This window comes from Meleagris gallopavo, chromosome 2, assembly GCF_905368555.1.
Source record: "Meleagris gallopavo chromosome 2, MGAL_WU_HG_1.1, whole genome shotgun sequence".
NCBI classification, from domain to species: domain Eukaryota; kingdom Metazoa; phylum Chordata; class Aves; order Galliformes; family Phasianidae; genus Meleagris; species Meleagris gallopavo.
Genome location: NC_139405.1, coordinates 37,025,557 through 37,050,803, shown reverse-complemented (window position 1 = coordinate 37,050,803; position 25,247 = coordinate 37,025,557). Strand labels below are relative to the sequence as shown.

The window sequence follows — 25,247 nt, the reverse complement described above, 5'->3', positions numbered from 1 at the left end:
CGCGCAGCGATAGCCACCGCAGCCCGCCGCGCGGCATGCTGGGGGCTGTAGTCTATCCCGCCTCTCGGCGGCTGTGCAGGACGAGGACTTGGGACGGCGCCCAATAGGAGAGGACCACGCGGGCTTCCAAAACAAGCGGTGAGCGAAGGGCTGCTGTGCGCTTGCGCTAGGCGGGAGGCAGCGGTGAGGGGAGGTTCAGAAGAGGTTTTTGTCTTTCAGTCTCCTATCCCGTTCTTCCTATGTTTCCGGATCCCCCCTCCACGCGCCTGGGTTGCACAGTGCCTAAGCTACTTGAGCCGCCTCGTTTATTTTTCATGGGTAGCGCTTTGCCCAGCAGCCAGCCGAGCTGACTCACCTCATGGCTGCCCCTGCGCTCCTTCTGATCCACGGGTCAAGGCACGTACCCTCAGAGGAAGGAGAGAGTGTAGGGCCACCCCCAGTCCAATAACTGCTATATCTACTTAGCAACATTTAATTCTATTTTATTGTTTGTTTAATTTTTACTGGTCCTTCAGGGCAGAGCTGTTGGCAGTCAAGGGGTTGAAAGTTTTACATGAATTGTATTTCTCAAGCTTTGCTTTGTCAATCGGTAGGACTAGTCTGAGGCACATCGCTGCTGCTGCTTCTTGACTCCTTTTTAAGGCTTAAAAAAAAAAAAAGCCCTCAAACGTTCATAGCAGTTAAGTCCATGGCTGTAATTCACTCCCAGACTTTTGGGGACAGGGGTATTTTAATAGGAAACTGTGAGTATTGCACTGATTTCATGTGCAGGGTTGCTGGAATTTGGATTCTGCTTTCCATCCATGACCAGATTCTTCTCATATTCTCTCTGTTAAAGGAGAATGCTCATTTTCTGGACTATGGAGACAAGCATTAAGATCAGGAAACTATTTCTGTGAGCTTAAAAGGTTTTCTTAAACTGGCCATGTCCCTAAGTGCCAACATGCATGTGTTTTTGCATTTTTGAGAATGACTTGAAAGAATGGTAACTATGAATCATGATGTGCAATCAGTAAATATACAGATGATATAGTATATCCAGGAGTTTAGCTGATATAATTATTATACCAGAGTAGGAAAAAAAGGACACTCACCTTATCCTAGGCTTGCATGATAGACACCAGTGGAGTGGATCTCCAGAAGGGATCCTTCCCTACTGGCAGTCAGCTCTTAAATGGGTCTAGGAGAGGTGGAGCCAGGCTCCACCCCTTCCTGCAGCACAGGTGATTTGCCTTCACCTGTGCTCCCGTGGTTGACTCATTGCTCACCTCAGGTGATTAATCAGAGGTTCAGGCCATGATTCAGCAGCCCCATACACACGGAGACCATGATATGAATAGAATCGTAGAATATGGACTGGTGGTTGGCAACCCTGCACATAGCAGCAGGGTTGAAACTAGATGATCACTGTGGTCCTTTTCAACCTAGGCCATTCTGTGATTCTGTGATGGAAGGAATCCATGAGAGTTATTGAGCCTAACCTCTGGCTCCACACAGCACCACCTAGAATCAAACTCTATGTCTGAATGCATTGTGCAAATGTTAATTGAACTCCAGCTGATTAGGGCTATGCCTACTGCCCTGTTCCAGGGCCTGAGGGCAGCAGTTTTATAGGTTGTAGTAGTAGGTAGCAGTTGTATAGTTTGCTCTCTGAAAGATGTTTGCACTTTTCTTTTCTCTCTGTAGGAAGGGCAGTAGGCATATCATTTGGGAAGGATTAAATTAGAATCTGTGCCTACTTCCAGCAACAATGGACCAATATGTTTGCTAGATATTTAAGAATAAAAGGCAGAAGAGCTAATGGTAATGTTTACCTTGCTGTGGCTGGCTCACACTATTGCTACTGCATAGTTTAAGTATTTCTCTCAAAGGCATTATTTCTGTTTGGCAAATCCCAATGAATTCACTGTATTTGTTTTCATTTTGTAGGTTTGATTTTGGAGCACGTTTTAATAATTATTAAAAACAAACAAAATACCTTAGAAATACCAGTTGTCAGCACTGTGACATGCATACGCTTTGTATTGGACCTATACTTTGTATAGGACTATACAAAGTAGCAATCTATGGGAACTGCTTAGTCATGGCCTGAAACCGCTGATTGAGCACCTGGGGAAAGGACCCAGCCAATCCTGGAAGCACAGGTGAAGGCAATTTGGCTGTGTGATCAAAGGGGTGGAGCCTGGCTGTACCTTTCTTAGACCTCATTTAAGGGCTGACTGCCAGTAAGGAAGGATCTTTTTCCGGAGATTTTTCCTTGGTGAAGTTTTTCTCTGTGAACCTGGAATCTACTGATATGGATGAGCAATTTCTTCCTTTCTTTTATAGCACCTCTATTGTGCCTGTCCTTTTGTCATTGTACCTTTGTTGTGTGATACCTTTCCCTTGTATTGATCTGCTTAATTACTACATGTGGATACAACAGATATGTGGTTGTGTGGATTCTCTGGCCAAACTTGCTTTTAGCTCCTAGGGAGGTCACAGAGGGAACTGAAATTGATAAAGTCTTGCCACTTTTCTATTAGTAGTTCAGTTATTGTCTTTTGATCAGCTCTTATTTGCTTCAGCTGAGATTATGCGCTGTAGTTGTACAGAGTTCATATGTGGTGATCTCTCATGTAAAAATGTGCCTTAGAAATGATTACAGAATCAATTGAATTGAATAAACAGGCAAAATGGAGTGGATTCACATCTCATGTTATGAGAAGCAGAGTAAATCGCAGCTGCTTTGCCGAGTTCATGAGCTAGATTTCAGTAACCTGACACATGGATTTCTGGAAACTTTTTGCCCTTGAAATTTTGCCTTATTTATTTTTCCAAATTAACAGTTGAGTGACTGATTTCTAAAATTAGCAGAGTAAACAAGGAATCAGTATGTCACAAATCCTTCTTCAAGCCTGGCAAGCACCAACAGTAAGAGCACAACCTGTTGGGCAATGGAGTATCTTCCAGTAACTTAGTTGTGAATATCTGAGGATATAGAAAGGTAACAACCTTTAGTGAACCACCTGATAGATGTAGAAAAAGCAGACATTGTGGGATATGTGAGTTCTGTGGCCTGTTAGGACTACTGTATCTAAAAAACTGGTACACTCTAAGCCCTGGGTTTTATTTGTGTGTGGGTTTTTTTTTCCCAACTGTATCATTAGACCTACAGCAATCTTTTTAATATTTCCTTGTAAGTCATACTTGCCTGGTATCTTGTTCTCAGCTGTTGAAGTCTGCTACGAATTATTTTGAAAAGTACCCAAAGTTATCTAGATAAACAAGAGAAATGTGAAGAGTATGGACTAAATGAAATAGTAGGTCAAATTTGATACAGTAATGAAAAGGGAAATTTCATATGTGAAATTTTGCATACAGCAGTGTCTTTGCAATTAGTGTATTAAAAAAGGAAAATAGAGTTAAGTAAAAATAAAGAACTGTGAAGTACAAAGAGAGAACAAATTGAAAAAAAGTTTTTGTAGGTGATGGAAAAACTAACTACATATCTTAGGTATACCCTTGTATCCTGATTCCTATGTTTTAGACTGCTTATATAGGGTGTGACTGCAACACATCAGTCAACAATACAGGTGAACTCTTTGATGTCTTACTGTCATCCTTGTAGCACCTACCCTTTTTGGAGAAGGAACGTAACAAAGAAATGAGTGTAGTGACTGCCAAACTTCTGAATATAGCAGATGAGCACGGACATAAGTAATCTGGTTTCAAAAAACCTACAACCAAACTCTAGGATTTATGCACCTGCCCTTTGTGTACATGTGCTTATTGGCCAGCAAATCTGATGGTGAGGTAGAGGTCTCAAATTATTATATGTTTCATGAAAACAAGCAGCCAGGCAGGGAGAACCTGCTAATGCCTCTTCACAGGGATAAGTTACAGCCTGAGACCAGTCATATTATGGTCAGGGTCACTATGCTGATCTAGAGAAAATGAAGTTTCGCTGTTTGTATGGCTCATGTTTGACTTGGACACTGCACAACCCCTGGAGTGGTGAAAACACTCCCATATCATGTCAGACTAAGGGCAAACAGGTTAGCCACAGACTTTACATAAGATAGTCTGTTTATGTGTCATTCCTTATATTTTCTTTAGATAGTGTTGTTTCAAAAGTCTAAATCGCAACATTTTTGTGCAACTGTAGAAGAACAAACCAATATAATAATTGGCAGAGAAAGTAATTTTAGCTTTTTAGCTACTGGTTAATGATTCCTACTCCTAAACAGTCACAGTGTTTTAAGGAATTGGTCTAGCAACGTATTGAAGCTTCTGACAGCTATAATCTACAGAAGGATACCTGGAAAAGAGAACACCGGGATATATTTCCTGACTACTGAAGTAAGTTAGGTTTATGTTGAAACAGAAATAATCTATTGAGTAAGAATTTACTGAAAGATACCTGAAATGTAAAGCAAACAAATGAAGAAGGATAAACAAAGTTTCTACATGTTACAGACAAGTCTATAGCAACCATCATTATTAGCAGTGCTTCACTGGACAGGAATATATTCTCTATGGGTGGAAAAAGGTTTCATCGGCAGCCTTGTGCTCAGAAGACACACCAAAAAAAACCACCTTTGTGACTGTAGGTTATTATTTCAAACACAAAAATAATTTGCTATGTATTACCAGATTTGTACATGCTTGGGATAAGTCTAATCAAGAGTGGGATGTTTGGTTGTTGTTTTTTTTTGTTGTTGTTGTTGGTTCCTTGGTTGGATTTTGTTTGTTTTTTATAGAACTGAGGAATGGAGAAGAAGCAAATATAGTTTTGGTTTGTAAAAACACAGTTTGAGAATATTCATTCTATTTGAGTATGAACTTAGAAAGCTTCTTTATGTTATTATTAGTTACACTGAATTTAGCAGTTTACAGAGTTGCAGCAAGGTAAGCTGGAGGTTGTGCTTAAGTTCAGAAGTTTGGTTAGAGAGCTAATCCACTGATTTAGAGAATGCCATGGCTTATTCTGTTTATTAATTTTTATGATACGGTTGTATTTTGTTTTGCCAAAATACTTTCTGTCTTTCTTGACTGGTCATTTAGTTAAGTAACAGTATCTCATTTTGTTAAGTATGATGCAAGAACAGGCATGTAGCAATCTAATTAATCTGTACTGTTGACAGTGCATTAGAGATATTTACATATAATTACAGTGTCTTTTTTAAGTACTAGGAAAAAAAAAGTTAAGTTATGATGGCTACCCAAGTTTTGAGGCAGTACTGCTGTCTAGTCTATTGACCTCTATTATAAAATTCCATTATTTTGAAGAGCTCTTTACAAATTTATTAATAAAGAAATTGTTTCAAATTGAAAAGCTAATATAGCTTACAGATGTGCTTAAAAACACATGATTTTTAAGATCATTAAACCAGTTTTGGCTGTTAGCACAAGTGTTGTTATATTAAATTATTATGTTATTATTTACTAAAATCACTTCTGAATACTAATGCAGGAAGATTTCATTTGTATGGCATTTACAACCTGGTGGCTTAACCCCTAAAACCATTAATGTTTGTTTGTGGTTTACGGCTGCCTATCTAATATTAATTCCCTTGGATATTTTGAAGGATGTTAATGGATGCATTTTGTTCTAGCATATATACATACATTTATGCAATGTTCTTGTTACTGACCTTATCTGCTTTTGGCTTTAAGAGCCTTAGTCTTCAAACAGCACACAGAGATGATAAATGTATGCAGGTCTTCAGGGCAGATATGGCATTCATTTTGTTAAGGCATAAATTTAGCAAGGTGAAAGCCCAGAAAAATTCTTCTCTGCTGTGGCTTTGTTGTTGGTTACGCTTACAGAAGAGGCTCCAATTGTTATGCCAGTATTGGTGCAGATCTGTGTTGGTGGGAACATATTTTCTCTTCACTCTAAGTCTCAGCCTGGTTATCTATCACCAAAACTGTTGCCTCTTTAAGGAAATCCTTGAGGGAAACATGGAATTGCAGTTTTGTTTCTAATTAGGCTCAGGGTCAGCCTTTGAAATTAAAAAATTCCTCCCTTCTTTGGAAATGAGTTTTGATACTAACATGGAAGCTGTCACAATCAGTCAGAACCATACAGTGCACAGCTAGACTCAAATGCTATACAAAAAAAAAAAACAACCAAGAAACCCAAACCCCATGCTTCTCCATTGTTTTTACCTGTTATGAATGGTAGAAATATTAGTAATTTGTTAGCTCTGCCTTGGAGATTAATAAACAGCGAGAGTGGAAGACTTCTATGTAAAGCTCAGTGGCAAAGCCTCTGCTTGTATTAGGTGAAATAAGGGCAATGCTTCTTAATCTTCTGAATACTGTGCCATCTCTGTCATTAATAAGATGATTGATAAGCTGTAAAAGCTATCCTTGTAAAGCCTTCCTCAGTCCTGAGAACTCATGAATTCACTACAGTAATCTTGGAAAACCACTAAAATCCTAGATATTGAAAAATTCTAGATGATAGCAAAAAGCCAGGTAGCAGCATGAGCTGTTGTATTTAATCTAAATTCTGAGTATAAGAGGAGCTTAATCCTCATCACAATTTTTTTAAAATGTGTATAATGCATTAGATGGAAATAAACTGCAAAAGCACTTGGTTGTTAATGCTTTGTGTACCAGTCCTCTTCTGGTTACTCCAGCTTTAGTAGGCTGACTGATCTGACGCTTTCCCAGTCCAGTGGAGAATTTGTCTGTGAAGTCACAACCTCCCTAACAAAAAAGAAAGGTAGTTAACACAAATGTATGGCCTGTATGATAGCAAGCTAACAACATTCAGTTGATTTCTTTTGTATTTTCCAATACATTGGTTTCTTTTGTATTTTACAACAAGTAACAACATTTGATATTTCTTATTTACAAATTAATTTCATGCATGGACCTCACTTAAGAAATCTGCAATTACTTCAAGCTTAATGAAACTGTAAGTGAAAGAATGTGGCAGAGATGGCAGTGGCGATCTAAAGCAATTATAGAAAAGAATTTGACATGATGTTTGTGTCATTAAGGCTCGGCAGGTGGTGAAAGTTCTGGAGGGCAAGAGGTGTGAGGAGCAGCTGAGGGCCCTGGGTGTGCACAGCACAGAGCAGAAGAGATGAGGGGAGGCCTGACGGCGGCTGCAGCTCCTCACAGGGAGCGGAGGGGCAGCGCTGAGCTGTGCTCTGTGTGACAGTGACAGGGCCCGAGGGAACGGCATGGAGCTGTGTCATGGGAGGGCAGTGGGGGTTGGGGACAGGTGCTGCACCAGAGGGCGGTGGGCATGGAACGGGCTGCACAGGGCTGTGGGCACGGCCCCGAGTGCTGGAGTTCAGGGAGAGTTTGGGCATACACTCTCAGACATAGGGTTTGGATTTTGGGTGGTGCTGTTGGAGCCCAGAGTTGGGCTCAATGATCCTTGGAGGTCTCTTCCAACTCGGGATATTATGTGATTCTGTTATGCTGGAAATGCCTGTAGTGTAAGAGAATGAACTTGATTTATCTGTCAAAACCAGTGCAGTGTGCGACTGTTACTGTGCAGTACTTCTGTTTATAAACTCTTTTCTTGCCATGTGCAGATATAGGTGAAACCCTAATGGAAACCACCCTTGTCTGTCTGCAGGTAGTTAGCTGGCTGTGTGAGTGTGAGCTCAGGAGAGAACAACCGATCTCCTATCGGTTAGGTGCAGACAGTAACACTGCTTGATGGATCACAGTACGCGCCGTCTTTATCTTTTTCGTTTTGTTAACGAAACACGAGTTTTCACACAGCGAAGCGTGTCCCGCCCGCAGCAGGGCCGTTACGCCCCGGGAGGCCCCACCCCGCCCGGCGCTACCTGCCGTGCCGGGCCGCGGCAGGAAGGGGGCGGCGCGCAGCGGGGCGGTGGTTCCGGGCACGTCTGCGGTCGACGCGCCTTCCTCGTGCTGCGACCCGATGGCCGCTCCGCAGGACCCGCTGCCCCCAGGTGAGAACTGCAGCGGGGAGCCGCGAGGGAGGGGCGGCGGCGGCGGCGCTCAGCCCCTGGGGGTGAGCGACGGACGCTGATCGCGGACGGTCCGTGGAGCCCTGCCGGGTCCGGGGGATCCGTGGATCTTGGGAGCCGGGCTGGGGAGCGCGGCCACGGCTTCTTTATTATTATTTTTCCTAAAAGAATGGTGCTAGTGACTGCCTCCCCAGCTCCCCTCCCCCCCATCACACACGGTAATAATTTATCATGTGTTGTGCTGATGTGATTTAGAGCAACTTGTCTTGTCAAGCCTACTCCAGTGTTTAGTGTATTAGAGTCTTAAAAAGTCTTTTTTCCCGTTTCCCTTTCCTACTTTAAAAATACTAATCGCAGGCTGCGGATGGTTTTCAACCTGTCCTACTTGTGGTGCTTATGACTTCTGAATGCTGTCTCTCAAGTGTGCCAGCCTGACTGTTCTTCCTTACCTGTCTGCTCATGCAGCATCAGAGTTCTGAGTAATTAGCAGTAAACAACTGTGTACAAGTGCTGGTTGTTGAAAACCTAGTGTTAGGTTTTTCAGAGATCTGGATATTCTAATATAATTTTCTGTACCTCTTTTATTCAAATCTGAAATTCCTGTGCTCCGTGCCAAAAGTGTTGTTTAATTGTATCTCTGATCAACGCTAGTGTAAGGGGAATCACATTGGGCTGTACTGTTAATGTGTGTATGGGAGAAGCTGTACAGGCGTGTGGCTGATTGACGTGCTGAAGGTAGGCCTGACATACACTGTGCTTTGTGAACCTCATTCTTCTTAAAGGTCCAAACTGTGAGGCCTTCCAAACCACCTACAGGCTTCCTTGCCGCACAAGGATAAAGGACAATTACAGGCTGGGAAATTGGAAAGTGTGTGCAAACACATGTAAGTGTGTGTAAACTGAGGAACTGTTAACACTGGTAAGTGCCTGTGCCATATCCCCATTAGTCGGCAGCAGTATTGAGTAGGGAGAAGCTGTGCTGATGGGCATAAGTTGGCTGCTGCTGTTGGAAACTGGTTATGCTGGACAGGCTCAGGCAGAGAAGCTGTGAGGAGGAGTATTGAGTGACTGATCTGGAGGTGCTGGGAGCGGAAAGGATCTTTGGGAGCAGCCACCTGGGGCAATTTCAGAGAATGGTGTGGAAGCAAATGTGGGCCAGTGGCTGTATGCTGTCAGTAATAGTGATTTGTTGACAAGTCCTAGAAAATGTTGTTAGCAAGCTCTCCACTGAGATAAGTGTATTTACGTGGTCTGCATTTGGGTAGTCAGTCAGGTGATAGATGTATTTCCTGTCAGCTTTTCAACATGCAAAACTGTGGGTGTTTCACATTTGAGATAAATAGAGAACTTTCCTCCCTGCTGTTTCATGCACCTGTATCCAACTCTGTGAATTGAGCTGCAGTCTGTGGGAAATACAGTGGGGAAAGAGAGAGGGGGACATAGCATTTTAATTGCTTGATTCGCAATTGAATTTTAAGGCTGTGGATCTCATTATCTAGATGACCTCTTCCAACTCAAGTGATTGTATGGTTATCCTATCAGTGGTCAACAGAACTGTGATTACTCACTGCAGGCAGTACATGGAATATTTATTCTCAAGTACAAACATTCACGTGTGTACATGCCACCTGTAGAGAATGCTGGAACTTGGTAGTACTCAGCAACCTTAAAAAAAAAAAAAAAAAAACAACAATGGGAAATAAAGAACTTGAAAACAAGAGGAAATGGATGTAAGCATAGGGAATGCAATACAGTTTTTAAGTAGTATTTTTTTTTCAGAATGTTTATTAATCAAGAAGGATGCAAAGCCACTGATTCTCAGTTACTGTGTTTATGAGATCTAGAAGGCAGCAGTCAATGAGGAATACTGCTCTGTTGCCCCTTGTAGGGTAACCCTGCCAAGTCCTCATTCCAAGTCTCCATGTTCTCAGAGCTGCTCCCATTTGTTCTTCCCTCTGGAAATTAAAGAAACCCTGTGGTGTGAGCCCCTTGCCCAGGGAACACGTGGCCTTCCTGTGAGCACAGAGCTCTGAAATGTGCAGAGGGGGGCTGGGCCCACACCTGGAAACCCAGCTTGTGGGGCTGCATCCAAGAGGCTGAAGGGAGAATGGCTCTATCCTGGTGCCTTTTCTGCCCCTCTGCTGCCACCTTTTTATTTTTGGGCCTGTCCGTTGTACTGTCTTCTCTTGTCGTAGGTTGTTCTTGTAGCTGCTTGAGGCTGAAAGCTTTCTGATGTGCTCTTGTAACGAGTGTGGAGACTTTCAGGTTGAGAGGTGACAGGAATGAAGATCCTATTAGACAATTTAAAATGCTTTTCATAGTTCTTGAAAACAACATAGTTACCAGCTGAAGAGCTCTGTGAGGAAATGTGATGAAGATGTTAAAGTGAAGGCACGGTATTGTGAATCTTGAGCACTCTTGATCAGTACTTGGCAATTGTTTGTCAATTTCACTGTGGATGCAGGGGGTTGACATTTCATGATTCACCTACAAATGCTTTGAGGATTTATGTTTGTATCCTGTTGATGTTAATATAATTGAAGTTCATTATTCAATGATATACAAATAAAAACCATTTGAGGTAAGCATTAATTATTAGGCTTTGTACTATAATCTACCATGTGTATTTGATGTACATTACAGTATATTTTGTTGCGGTGGGCTTGTTTTCTGTTCAAATTATGGCTTTAAGGGGAACAACTCAGTACTGCTACTTGGAGAACAGAACTTACCTTATAGCAGATTTTCTGGGTTCTAGTGTTTACTGCTGAATTGCTTTGTGAATGATTTATTTATTTTTTCTAAAATTAATTTAAAGTTTTCATTTAACTCTGTCTTCGATTAGCTTCAAGTTGAATTTCTGTTTCGTGTAGTTTCTCAACTGTCCCCTAGTGTCTCTGACACTTTCTAGTTTGTCATGTGTTATTGTGTAAATTAAATTTGACACAGTGCATATAATGACTGTCTAGATGTGCTTTGCCTTGGTCAGATACATAAGCAATTCATGAATTTTCAGACAGAAGAATTTTGAGGATTATGCAGTAATAAAGTCTACTTATTTCCAGCAGATCATGCAACAAAAGAGCCAGTAGAGGATACAGATCCCAGCACTCTTTCCTTAACAATGGTATGTATTTCTGTTCTAACAAATTTAAAATCATTAGACCTCTCTACAGTTATGTTATGCAGATGTGATTAAAATACTTAAGTAACTCAATTAACGTGTGTATATTCAGAGGTTTGCTTATTTGTATGACTATGGTAATTTACTCACCCTATGTAATTAAAATAAAAATAGCAATAGATCCATAAGCTATTACAAATCAAGGATTGGTGCTGGCACCGGTGCTATTTATCATCTTTGTAGGCAACATGGGCAGTGGGATTGAGTGCACCCTCAGTGAGTTTGCATATGACACCAATCTGAGCGGTGCAGTTGACACAGTGGAAGGATGAGATGCTATCTAGAAGGACATGGACAGATGTAAGAGGTGGCCACGTGCCAAGTTCATGAAGTTCAACGAGGCCAAGTGCAAGGTTCTGCATCTGGGTTGGGGCAATTCCAAGCACGGATACAGGTTGGGTGGAAAATGGGTTGAGAGCAGCCCTGAGGAGAAGGATTTGGAGTGTAGGTTGATTAAAGAATCAACATGAGCCGGGAGTGTGCACTTGCGGCCCAGAAGGCCAACTGTATCCTGTGTTGCATTAATACAAGAGTGACTAGCAGGTCAGGGGAGGTGATTCTCTCATGAGCCCCCACCCAGAGTACTGTGTCCAGTTCTGGGGCCCCCCATCTCAAGAAGGACATGGAGCTGTTGGAGTGGGTCCAGAGGGCTGGAGCACCTCCCCTACAAGGACAGGATGAGAGAGCTGGGGCTTTTCAACCTGGAGAAGAGAAGACTCTGGGGAGGACCTTATAGCAGCCTTCTAGATACCTGAAGGGAGCCTACAGGAAAGCTGGGGAGGGACTTTTTATAAGGGCATGTGGTACAGGATGAGGGGAAATGGCCTTAAACTGGAAGAGTAGATTTAGACTAGATATTAGGAGGAAATTCTCTACTGTGAGAGTGGTGAGACACTGGAACAGGTTGACCAACAAGGTTGTGAATGTTCCCCTCCTGCCTTAGAGGTGTTCAAGGACAAGCTGGGACTCTGAGCGACCCGGTTTTGTGGGGGATGTTCCTGCCTGTGAAGTGGGTTGGAACTAGATGATCTTAAAGGTCCCTTCTAACTCAAACCATTCTGTGATTCTATGTTGAATTGGGCAGCACCAGTGGGCAGCCCAGTAGTTAGCTAATAGTCATGGAGAGCCAGTAATAGCACTTTTTCATTTTTAGAAAAAAGATTTTTGCTGACATTCTTCTGTCTATATGAGTTGAAAGGGTAAGAAAATCCAATGAAGGCTTAAAATATAAATTGTATTGAGTTATTACTCTTGTACCTATTTCATCTGATGAGTTAAGGAGATAGAAAGGCATGATCAATAATGATACTGGTGCCTTGCAGCAGACATGGTAAAACCTAGGAGAGACCTGACAAGTGCTCTGTGGTGCGTCCTGGCTGAGTAACACAATTTATGACAAAGTTCTGATATATTAAACTTGCCAATATTATGCTAATATGTAATTCTGTGCAGTTTTGTAAGAGTTCTTGTTAATGTTACAATGGATTGCTTCCTCTGGGGGAAAATAACGGTGCTGTGTAGCCCAGAGAACACTTTTTTAGTCTAGCTATATAAACAGATTAAAATGCTCTGTTTTATTTTATGGATGGTGATGTAGCAGGCTATTGTTTTCCCTTCGTGTTTTCTTCCCATTTTGAAGCTTTACTAAGCAACAGGTAGGAAGTTCGCTCTCTGTTGCATAAAGGTAGGATTCATAGTGAAGGAGGTGGATGTTAGGTCTACTAGCAGGTTATAACAGATGCCTGGAAATGACTAGTTGTCTCATTAAGCTCAGTAATAATCGTTTGCTGTTGGTGTCCATTAAAAGAGGTGTTGAAATCTCTTGGTGGGGTGAGGTTCAACAAGACCAAGTGCTGAGTCTAGCACTTTGGCCGCAGCAACTCCAGGTAATGCTACAGGCTTGGAGGAGAGTGACTGGAAGACTGTGTTGGGGGTGTTGGTCAATGCTCATCTGAACGTGAGCCAGCAGTGTGCCCAGGTGGCCAAGAAGGCCAATGGCATCCTGGCTTGTATCAGAAATAGTGCTACTAGCAGGAGCAGGGAAGTAATTGTCCCTCTGTACTCAGCTCTGGTGAGGCTGCACCTTGAGTACAATATACAGTTTTGGGCCCCTCACTGCAGGAAAGGCGTTGAGGCCCTGGAGTGTGTCCGGAGAAGGGCAACGAAACTGGTGAGAGGTCTGGAGCACAGGCCTTATGAGGAGTGGCTGAGGGAGCTGAGATAAAAAGTCTGGAAAAGAGGAGGGGCAGGGGAGACCTTACTACTCTCTATCCCTACCTGAAGGGAGGTTGTAGTGAGCTGGAGGTCAGCCTCTGCTCTCATGTGACTGGTGATAGAACTAGAGGGAATGGCCTCAAGTTGCACCGGGGAGGTTCAGGCTGGACACCAGGACATACTACTTTTTCCAAGGAGTGGAATGGGCTGCCCAGGAAGATGGTGGAGTCACTGTCCCTGGAGGTGTTCAAGGAACATTTGGACGTTGTGTTGAGGGATGTGGTTTAGTGAGAACTGCTGTTAATGAGTGGATGTTGGACTGAATGATTTTGTAGATCTTTTCCAACCTTAGTCAATCTGTGATATGATGATGCATTATGTTTTCTGTATTGGTATCATTCCACTTAAAAGAAAACTTCTTTCCTCATCTCTGTAATATCTGTATTGATTAATACTGTGAATCAGGAATCCCTATTACTTTAGCATGTGCTAAGTTCAGTGTAGTTAGTAGTGTTTCTGCATAAGAAGGGCATTATTGTATCTGATTGTAGGCAGATCAACAAGTATTAACTTTAGAGGTTAAGTATAATTATGCTGTTCTTATATACTTTCTCCAGCAGAATTACACTTAAGATAACAAACATCTGTCTCTTGGTTTTTTTTCTTGTGACAGACTGAAAAATATCCTGTCCAAGACACAGGAGTACCTAAAGGTAAGCACTGTGAATTGTCTTTTAGGTCGTGTGTCACAGATCCTTTTTTTTCCTAGATGTTTGTATTTTAAATGTAGTGTCACTTTCTGTATTTTAAGGTCAATTGAACGTGTGTATATATACACACACACGTTTTCATTTTTCTGCCTAAGTTTAGTCACAGCTCTCATCAGAAGATATTGGTTCTCAGTCTGGAAGAAAAATACAATGATGCCGTCAACAGAACAGTGTTCAGAGGATAGAGATCTTTAAAAGGTGGCTTTGAGGAGATTACTGCTGCCTTCAGATTATCAGAAATACAATTTGGTAATATCTCCCTGTTCTCCTGCCTCTGATGGCATTCCCACCCCTATCACCAGTTAACTCTTCATGCTGTCTGTTACCTTGGGAAGGTATTAATACCATCTGCTTAGAAACTTAGCACATTTCTTTGCAGGTTCTGTATTGCACTGAAGTCAGTTGCTTGGGTTAGGTAGTGTCACCATCTCCTTTATGGCTTCTTTTACATATGGGTCTTTGCTTGTTTAGTGTGCTTTTTTGTAATCCCAGTTTTACCATTGGTTTTTCTCCAGGGATTATGCTGTCAAGGTCTCAGTGAAGGAACACTCTAGAGGCACTTGCTGAGAAGTGTGGGCCAATACACCACTAGGGTTAAAGAGAAGTTAGCATGTTATGCTGGCGGCTTAAATCAGCCAGCCAGAAAAAATGTGTATCTTGTTAGAAGTGTTCAGTGGAGCAGTAGAATGTGAAGGCTAATTTAAAATCATAAACTGCTTCCTGCTTATTTGCAGTCAGGTGATTTGTTCTTTCCAAGCTGTTTACTAACAAATTTCTTTGGACACAAAAACACATTACACTTTTTAATTCCATCCATGACATTTAGTCCCCCTCAGAATTAAATAAATTCCTACAATTCCAATATCATCAAATTTGTTTGAAATTCAGTATTGTATGTTTTAAATACATTTAATTTGAAAATGAAAGTTGTGAAAGGAAATGGAAATTTCAATGCTTTTTGTAGAAAGGAAGTACGCTTGGTGTATTTTTTTATTTTATATTCTGCTTCTTGTCAAATGTAAAGAGGGCTAAGTATCAATATAGCATTTCCTCTTCAGAGTAGGAGGTGATAAAAATACCTCTTAGTCTTCTGTTTATTTCTGGAATTTCAGGTTATTTTTTAATTTATTTTTCAAAATGTTTTCAATGCTGTAGGTTTTGATATCAGTAGCAGATGGTTCCTTAGGTGGTGTTTTCTCAGTTTGCTCAATAAGAATGAATTTTCATAACTATTTCTTTAAGAATACAGGCTGAGAAATATAAACCTGTGAACTAAAAAGTGTCGCAGATGTGCAGACCTGATTCTGTAACAAAATGGTTTGCTTCAGATTTAATGTTTGAATATACACTTCACTGGCCTGAGGTGGTAGTATTTTGTTCCTTTTTTGGTCAGTTAATTTACAAACCATTTTGGGATCTAGCTTACCAAAGGTCTTAGCACCCTCTACTGATGATGAATTAAAGGTGGGTTGTGTCAGCTTTTCATCTTGGAAAATTAGGCTTAATGTTTGCATCATACTTTTGACTATAATTCTGCTTCTGCTCAGATGTTGAGCAAATTTGACAGATAATGTTTTCACACAAATGAATTGGATTTTGATCCCTATAGTCACCTTTTTGGGGGATTTCTTTTTATCTCTGGATCCACAGTTGTAAGGAGAGTAGATGATCTTTAATAAAGGTTTCCCAGCTGGCAGGGGATGTTATTTGCTTTAAGTCTTCAACATAAAAGATGAAAAAGAAGAAAACTGATTTCATTTTCTTCCCTCCTTAAATGTAAGGTTGAATTCTTTGATTCAGATCATATTCTTGAGTGAGATAAGGAAGTATGTCGTCTTTCTGTTACCTGACACTTCACAGAGATAATAGCCCTTCTTTTGTGAGATCTTACCACTTGACAAACAGCAAAATGCTAAAAATCATGTTGCAGTTACGGAATGTTCAGGTGTCTATGACAGGTGTAGAATACAGCCTTTTATAAGCTCTTGCTAATGGTTAGTGAGCACCTCACCTATGGGACTTGGGCAAATGGTTTCTTAATGAGAACCTTACTAAGCGTGTACAGGGAAATTTGTTTATGTGAGGTTCACAAAGGGCTTGTGCATCCTTTATACCACGTTTTGGGGGCTGAAGTGAAGCTTGAAAGTGATCAAAATTTGGTTCATAGTGGCAGGTGTGCTTTTCAATGAACTCCCAAGGCAAATGATAAACATGTTTTTGAGACATTTCAGTGCTTCAGGAAATTGCTGTGTAGTAGAGATAAGTAGGATGAGCCTAATTCACAAAGGAGTAGAAGGTAAACATTTGTGTAGTACATATTTCAACAGTGATCATTATAAGTGTGATCTGAAGAGCAAAGCAGAAAGGATTATATTGATTTGTAATAACCGTCTTCAGCCTGCCTTGATGTATTGGCTTGGTTAATATTCTCTTGGTACTGCTCCTGGTCACCTTCCTGAAAGAACATAACTTTGGCCACAAAAATAATGTTCTGGTTGTTTTTTAAAACACTGATAGACCAGTATTTGATCTCCACAGGGATTATTTTTTTAAACACATGTATTCATGACTGTTGTAGCTACTGCCAATTTATTGTTTGGGGTTTTTTAATCCTGCCTTTCCCTGTGACTGAGCAGAATGTGGAGTTAAATTTTGCATTCTAGACATCTGTAATATATAATTGATAGTCTTACCATGTATATCTGTATTTGAGTGGAAGACCAGTGTTTCTCAATCTTTGTCTTAGATGAGGAATACCAAACAGATCAAGTTACATTGGAAATTGCATCTGTGAACATCAGGAGTCTTACGTCAGATTCTGGCCTAGTCCAGCAGGTAAGAAAAAATTGTAAATTATGTATTTAATTTACATTAATAACTTATGTTAACAAATTATTTTCAGACTCTATGTGGAAAGCACAGAATTACTCAGTAAAATAGACCAGAAATAGACTCTCTTTTCCAGAGTTCAGTGAAGTGAGCTTTTGTGGATAAAAGCGACAAAAGGATATGTAATAATTAATGTTTACTTTGTTCTGTAAGTAGGTTTTGATTAGTGTGTAGATGCTCTGGAGGAGAGCCGACAGAGTTTGTTGGCTTTGTTACACGTGTTCTCCCGCTTCCCTGATGAAGATAGAGCCAGGACAGAGAATAAGGAGGGAAAATCCTGGGTTTCGGACTCTTGTGTTTTTGCCTTAGGGAGGCATTTAATTGTTCTGCTTTGACTTTGGGACATTGCTTGATCCAAACTGAAAATACTCTCCACTGATTGTGAAATCTTACGCTGCCAAACAGTGGGCAATACTGAGCGATCCCTACCATGGTGCTCTGTAGTCAGCATCTTTCAGATGACGGTTATTTGCTAAATTTCAAATTGATTCTCTTTGGGTTGAGCAGAAGGCTTGGAGGAGATAAATGAATGAGCATTGTTCAGCAAAAAGAAGAGCTAAAAGGAGCTCCTTATGCCAGAGTCCCAGCTGACTTTCATCAAACAAACATGAGTTTGGTATGCATTTCACAGATGATGGAGGTAACTCTCTAATTTCCATCGTCAAGAAGAGAACATTATTTACAGTGACTGTATGTGGGCAACTATATTTCATCATACTAGGCTGTTAATAGTTCTACCAAGCTGGAAAACTTTCTGCTTATCTTCAGACTGTGCATAGGTTTATAGCTTTGATTAAATATGTAGAAGCTGATTGGATTTTGGTTGTAGGCAAAAAATTAGTCATGCCTTACATGCCTAATTTTATGGGCAGTGACAGTACATTGTCTTATTTCAATTACATTACAAGAATGCAATCTTGAATAATGCTGAGGGCATACAATTTGACAGAAGTATGTAATAACTGATCAGTAAAAATACCAACCTGGGAAATGGATGAATGACACAAGTAAACATCGTGTATATTTTTGTACTTATTGCAATACTGGCTGCTCCTGTTATCTTTCTTGGTAAACTGTGAGTATAGTGGCATCTCTTGAAGGTTGTTAAGTCTTTAGGTATTAACTTTAACCATACGGTTTGAATGTTCATGAGGTCACAATGTCTGGAAAAGTTTATTGAAGCTCAGAATAGCAACTTAGCTATTGCAAACTATTTGACAAATATCTGCTTTTCCTTTTTTTCCCCCATCCACCTCTGCCTTTGTTTTTGTTTGTTTCTTTATTCCTCTTCAAACGGAGGCTGATCTGTGATGGGTAACACTCCAAATAAACTCTTCTCCAAATACATTACCCTTTGGGGAATTTGTTCCTCAAGACTCAATGCTTTTCTGCTTTTAGAGGAATTTGAGGAAATTGAGATGGTGATTATAATCATCATTTTCAGATCCAATTTTTTTGTTCTTTTCTAACCAGGTCTTCAAATGATTTGGAGATAGTTTACTTTCTTTGTAATTGGACTTTGCATGTATGTATATCCAACAGATGAACTGAAAGTTTGTGTTCTATTTTTAGGGGATTTCTTAGTACTGAAGGTTTATTAGGTAGGAATATAGAGTACTTATTACACTTGATTGTTACACAGTTGACTTGTATTTGCACGCACAGCCTGCAAAATGCTAAGAAGCTTGCTATGATAGTTAGGAAAATCAACATTGCTTTATTGCAGTTATCTAAGGGGAAAATCCCCTCCTGCTTTCATCTTTAAATCCTTAGTAGAAGAAAGCTATTTCATCTGGTTCCACACCCGCATAGTTAAAGTAAGCGCAGCTGCAGTTTCCTACAGTCCTAGGATCAAGCTGCTGTCCTTTCAGTTTTTACATGTTGCTTTGTAAGTTGTAGAATTGAAGTTGCTATCTGTGCTCCACTCTCAAGCTGCTAAATATTGTCACTGTATTTAAGTAGAGTGGTGTTTGCTTCAAACAGGACAGCAGTTAGATGTGAGCCGGTAGAAATGTTCAAGACCACCTGCTGTCTAGAAAAGTAGGGAAGTTTCCTATGTATGTCAAGAAGTTTTATTAGACCAGTGGAACATTCCCTTCCTTTTTATGTTACAGGCAAAGATCTCAGATTTTTCATTACAAAGCATTTAAATCTTCTTAATCAAACCATATGACTTGTTGGACAGTTTTGTACATATCACTTAAAGCTATTTTTTGTGTACAATACTAGCAACTTTTCATGACTGTATATGGTGAGGTCATTTCATAATTGTTGGTAAATGCTCAGACTATTGTTTTTCAAATGGTGAGGGCTGTAATTGGTATTGATTTAATCATAAGTCAAATGTAGAAAACTAAGCAAGAATGAAAAACGTGGACAGGAAGAAAGAGGGATTAAGAGCAAATTATTCAAAAGATGTAACCCCATGGCATATGATCAGTAAGGATGACATTGTTCAGTAGATAAAAATGTGAATGTTGCTTTCTGAAGTAAAAACATAAAAAAAAAAAAAAAGCTACCTAAAATGGCTACGCATTGTTAGTCATTTCTCATACTAGGTAAGTACTCTATCTGATTTTATCAAGTAGATTGGGGATTCTTCTATGTAATCTTCTGACACTTAAAAATGAGCCAAATAGCTATTCTGGTGTTTTGATTTATGTTTGTTCTTTGCTTTGTAGCCAGAAGACAAAGACACTCAAAACCATTCTGAAAAATCGCTTTCAGGTAATGTCAGCTTTACTGTTCTACATATTTTATTCCTACGTTTTCTTTGAAAGGACTTTACTAAAAACTGTCATAACCTAGAAGTACCTGGGTAATCAATGCTTGTGGCACTCATTTCATTACCACTGCCTTTTATAGCTACCTCTTTTGTTCTAGAAGGGGTGGCAATCAATAACACACAGCATACAAAATGAGTAAGTTACTCTGACCAAATGCACCTAGTGCAGCTGCCTTCAAAGGAAGTCTGTAAGCAGCTATTGAGAGAGCAGAGGAGGACTGTGGAGGTTTATCACATAGTGTTTTCAGCTTGGCTGGAAGTTGGTGGCTGATACACAGCCCCGTTGATATAACAGTGAACAACTGAAAATTAACATTCTGTGAAAAAGAAAAAAAAAAAAAGCTTGTCATATAATGTAATGTTAGGATTGTGCTGGTAGGTAGGTCGTGTGCTCTGATACAAGACATCCTGGGAAAGCAGGATTCTCTGTAATGCTTCTGATAATCTGGTACAGCACAAGAAGCAGGTTGGTTTAGTTTTGTTTACCTTTAATTGTGGCCTTTGCTTTCTTTACCCCTTCTTCCCTATTTCTGTGGGAGGATAAAACATAGTCTGGCATCCTTGCAAAGCCGAGTAAGATGAAATTCAGATAGGGTGCTCTCCTGCCCTTTGAGCTCAGTCAGAACTTTTATAGGGTTACATTCATTTTGCCTTGTTTGTGTAAGTAAATCCTAATATGAGTGAGCCCAGTAAATTTTGTCTCACTTCAGTGAGAGCTTAAGATGCACGAGGAAGAGCAGAATTGCTGATATTAAGAAGTTCTTAGAGACCAGCTGTGAGGGCTGTGGAAAACCTGGGAGCAAAGATGTTGCCAGAACGTTTTTCCTTTTAAAAGGGAATCTGAGCTTTTGTATGAAGTTATTTGTCTCCAACAGTGTTGTTACTACACGTCTGAACTTGTTGAAAACATCAGAAGCTGTCTCTAGCCTGCTTAAAAAGAAGGCTTACGAGTAGCATTACAAAAATAACAATAGCCTGTTCTTCTCTTTAAAAAAAAAAAAAAAAAAAGAAAAAGAAAAAATGTTTGCAGATGCTATGTTCACCTTAGCTGCTTTAATCAGCACTAATATTCAACATGAAAAGTGACCCTTTGAAGGTCTTTCTGGAATTTTTACACAATTTAACAGTTAATGCAAATGGAGGAAAAAAAAATTAACTGATGCTGTTACCTGTTAGATTAGGTGGCACTGACTGCCAGATTTGCTCTATTCCAGGGATATAGCTGAAGTCTCTCAGACCAGCACTGATCCAGCACTTATAGATTAGTGTCATGGCTTCCATTGTCATTTGACACTGAAATACTGTCATGGTTATTTTTAATCTTTTTTTATTTATATCAGTTTTCTTGTTGTAGTATTCTTTTTTCAAAGGGTTTCATCCCAAGTAGGACTAATTACTTTGCCGTTTCAGGTTGCACGATGAGAGAGGCCAGAACTTTTAGGAAGTACTTCTAGGCTGCATTCATTATCTGCAGCTCTTTTGGATGTACCAAATTCTCCCTGCATTCAGAAAGGAGCTTGTTAAGGTCATATCTTCAGTCAAAGTACTGAAACAATGCTCTAGGCTACTGCAGAGATTTTAGTATTTAACTAGAAGCATGATTAGAAATGTTTATATATACATATTTCTTTTATAGGTTAGTAATATGTAATATATAATATACATATCTGATAGGACTGAATTGTTCTCAGTGTTAGGCAGACACTGTTGTGTGTGGGAGACCTCTAAATGGCAGTTTTTCATTTGATGCAGATCTTGGAACATATCACCACCTACTTCCATTATATTGGTATTCTTATTTTTCTCACACATGGAGGAGTATGCTCTCTTTCTTTCTGTAATATACATTTAAAATAGGCTTGCTTAGTAGAACAGAGGCAATATTATTGTAAGAGCTCTTACCAAATAAAGGAATATTTCTATCTTGCCACTGTGTTAAGATTCTCCTGGTACAGATATTTAGTGGTGTCATAAAAGCTGCAGCTCAGAAATACAAAACTTTTTTCCTTTGTCCTGCAACATATCTATACAATATGTGCATAATGTGCATGTATTGCTGTTAGTGACACATATGGGGGTCATGGCAGACTGAAGGATGTAATGTAGCTAGCAAAAAAAAAAAAGGAGGGGGACTACCCACATGTAAATAAATTACACGGTGTTTTTAGAAAAGGGTGAAATATGACACTTTCAGAAGTACTGTCCTTTTGATTATTACCCATCATAGAAAAAAAAAGTATTAAGTTAACTTCATGAATACTTCATGAGCAAAAGCAGCTGCATGTCAGTATTCTGACTTCTTCAGAAATGACTCATGGGATTATAATACTCTTCAAACTTTTATGCTTTTAAATTTGTTCCAGTTAAACTACAGCGGTAGATCCTAACTTCTCTCTGTATAATGGTTTTAACTACAGATCTCAAGAGAGCCTGCAAAGAAAATAGTACCTGCTCCTTGTGCTTATTCCGTGCACCGACCATCAGCGACATGCTCAATGACGAGGACTTGTTGTACACAGTGAGGCTAAAGCTGGATCCCTGCCACCCAACAGTGAAAAACTGGAGAAATTTAGCAAGCAAGTGGGGGATGACTTACGATGAATTGTGTTTCCTTGAACAGAAGCCTCAGAGTCCCACCTTGGAGTTTTTGCTACGAAATAGTGACAGGACTGTGGAGCAGCTGATTGAGCTCTGTAAATTTTATAAGAGAATTGATGTTGTCAAAGTGCTGCTGAAGTGGGTGGAGGAGGAATGGCCCAAGAGAGGAAAAAGAAGTTACCAGAACGACTTGTAGGTCGAAGAAAGTGTTAGTTCCTGCTTGTTAAATGTTGGGACTAGCTGCAACTAGTAGGTGGGAAGTTTCTCTTGTGACAGAGAGACAGTCTGTGCTGGCAGTCTGGATACTGTGTAAGCTTTTGTACTGTATACACATACATATGGTCTATGCCCTCAGGGTTGTAAAGGTAACCTCTCAAAAGTGGATAGAATAATGCAGGTTGTGTTTTTGAGTCTACAAACACTTATTTTCTTTGCTGCTGTTTGTAGGCTTCCTAAGCAGAAGAAGAATGAAAAAGCCAGACCAGTGGTATAATTGCAGCAGTTGTGAGCCATGTCAGTCAGTTGTGTGTTGTTGCTGCTGGGAAAACTGCAATTGGAAGGCAAGTCTCTCAGCTTTTCTGGTAGCCTTTCCACAGTTTTTATGTTCTTCCTGCTAGAAGACAAGAGGATATTTCTTTTCTTTCTAATTTTTAAGCTTTATGACACTGTATTTGGTACAAACACAACTTGATTGTCCAAGCAGCAGTTTGGATTTCCATGTTTGAATTAACTGAATGTTTGAACATTGCATTCAGGCAAAATTAAATTCTGAGTCTCTTTTTACAAACAGGACTAGATGTTAAAATAATTGCATGCATCATGGGGTATATTTCCTATGAAGAAATCATCCAATTCAGAAATACTTTCCAGCCTATAAATCCCCTTCCCCCAAACAAACTAACTCAGAAAACCCCACCACAGTTAAAATGCTTTATAGTTAAAATTAGTTTCCATAGCTTTGAATAAGCTGCTCACTCTGAGTGTTCTTTGATATTTTGCTCAAGTGCCTCTCATTTTGCAGTGTGAGGTGATAGTGAATGTCTCACCCACAGTGTATCCTTAGTATCGGAACAAGAACAACTTCCTTGTTCATAAACTGTGGTTTCCTTCACAGCCTTCCTGTTGACTGACCTGCTTTCTGTCCTATACCAAAGTGGTTGCACACTTCCATGAAAGTAGCCAAAGTTTATGTATTGATTAAAGCCAGTGTAGTGGGAAATCCACAGGTGGATTTGCCTACAGGTCTAAGTGGATGGTCATTAAGGCACCTGTTGGTTTAGACTGATATGTATCAAAGGCTGTTGATATACCGAAATACACTGTTTACAGTGAAGATATTTCTAGAATTTTGTTACCATTCTTTGGTATTCTACTGGTTTAGAAAAAAAAAATCTGAAAACTGAAAAATCAGTTGTACTGATTGCTGTAATGCCATGTACACCAACATAGTTACTAAAATATTTCTAGATGTCACCCTTACTAAAACATCTCAGATGGTACTAATATGTACATAGATGTATATAATGTAGCAGTGGTGAGCAGTATGTCAAGATGCTGGGCGAAATTACAGTGAGGCACAGACTGATGTACTGTTCACTTTGCTCAAGTAGGAATTAATGGCACAGCTGAGGCAAGTCTGTCAGATTGCAGTCTAAGTTTCAAAAGTATAGTGTAGTAATAATATAGGTACTGGCACAAAAGGTTACTGAGGAGTTAAATGTAAAGATGAACTTTTGATTTCAAGCACCAGTTCTTGGGATGATGTAAATTAGCTTTACTGCCATGTCCTCAAGAAACTGAAGATCTAGTTGCAAGGTAAGAAGAGTGACCTACAGTTGATGTTTGAGTTTTTACTTTTTTAAAGACTGTGGGAAACTGGAGTTTTGACAACTATTTGTATATAATTTTAATCGTTTCCTCAGAAAAGCTACTACTCTTCAGAGCAGTATGTTTTCTAGCTATATTTTAAAGTGGAAGATTTATTGCTCTGTTTTGAAGGAGCTGCAGCTCAAATGCTTCACTTTCATTGTCTTCTGATAGATGTGTGAACTCTTGCTGCTCATCTTCTGTCTTTAGGTAGGGGTTCTGGAATCAGCTTTAAGGATTGCTGCTGTGGCTAGGCTCTCTGCTAGTTTCAATTCATACAGAGGTATCCACTGTGTACATGCAAATTGCCCATATGCAGCTTGTCCAACATAATCCCTGTATCTTGGGCCCACCACATGCATGATTTATGATCATGTGCCTGTGTCTTAAGTTGTTCTTATGAGTGGTGAGGCTGGCATGTCTACTCACAGCGTTTTTCTCCTGTAACCTAGTACAGTTGTGTGCGTGGTAATGCAGTATGCTTTGCTGTGGATGCAGTCCATTAAGGAATCTAGCTGAAGGCCTTGTGTGATGGCTCATAAATGGGAACACACTGCAGTATCATTTCTGAATCAGGAAGTCCAACTGACATCTACTCTTTTTCCTGTTTTCTGGCTACAGTTTGTAAGCTTTTAAACAAACGCTGTTGTCTGGTGGAAGCTAGTTCTGATCCCCTGAAACTCTTGGAAAAATCAATGTCAGCTGCAAGGATTCATATTGGAAAATAAAGCTGCTTTTGAGAGTTTATATGTGAGTTCTGTGTGAATTTCGCACAGTTTCGCTGAAAACGTTAGCCTTAAACTTCATCACACACTGGATAACTCATTTGTGTACTTGAAATATTTTTCATCTTTGTATGGCATGAATTGAGGTGTACACAATTTTTTTTAGTTTTGTATCTATTTACAAGATACTGGGTCTGAGTGTTCATGTTAAGCATTCTTATCTTCTGTTATAATGTATACTAGTTTAGAAAAAATATAGTTTATCAGTAA

At 39.9% G+C, this 25,247-nt stretch overlaps 1 protein-coding gene across 5 annotated transcripts; it reads left to right on the top strand.

Annotated features, from left to right (window-relative positions):
• Positions 1-6: 6 nt before the first annotated feature.
• On the top strand, positions 7-25,247 carry EDARADD (EDAR associated via death domain). 5 transcript variants are annotated; one of them, XM_085219683.1, is made up of 7 exons: positions 7,828-7,928; positions 8,729-8,865; positions 11,015-11,073; positions 14,018-14,057; positions 16,861-16,949; positions 19,685-19,730; positions 22,206-25,247. In XM_085219683.1, the coding sequence occupies exons 3-7, from the start codon at positions 11,071-11,073 to the stop codon at positions 22,580-22,582; spliced, it is 555 nt and encodes a 184-aa protein (XP_085075809.1). In that variant the 5' UTR covers positions 7,828-7,928; positions 8,729-8,865; positions 11,015-11,070; the 3' UTR covers positions 22,583-25,247. The 5 variants fall into 5 exon arrangements, with proteins under 5 accessions (XP_085075810.1, XP_085075807.1, XP_085075806.1 ...); XM_085219682.1 differs by having other exon boundaries at positions 11,012-11,073; XM_085219684.1 differs by lacking the exons at positions 7,828-7,928; positions 8,729-8,865 and adding an exon at positions 7-138.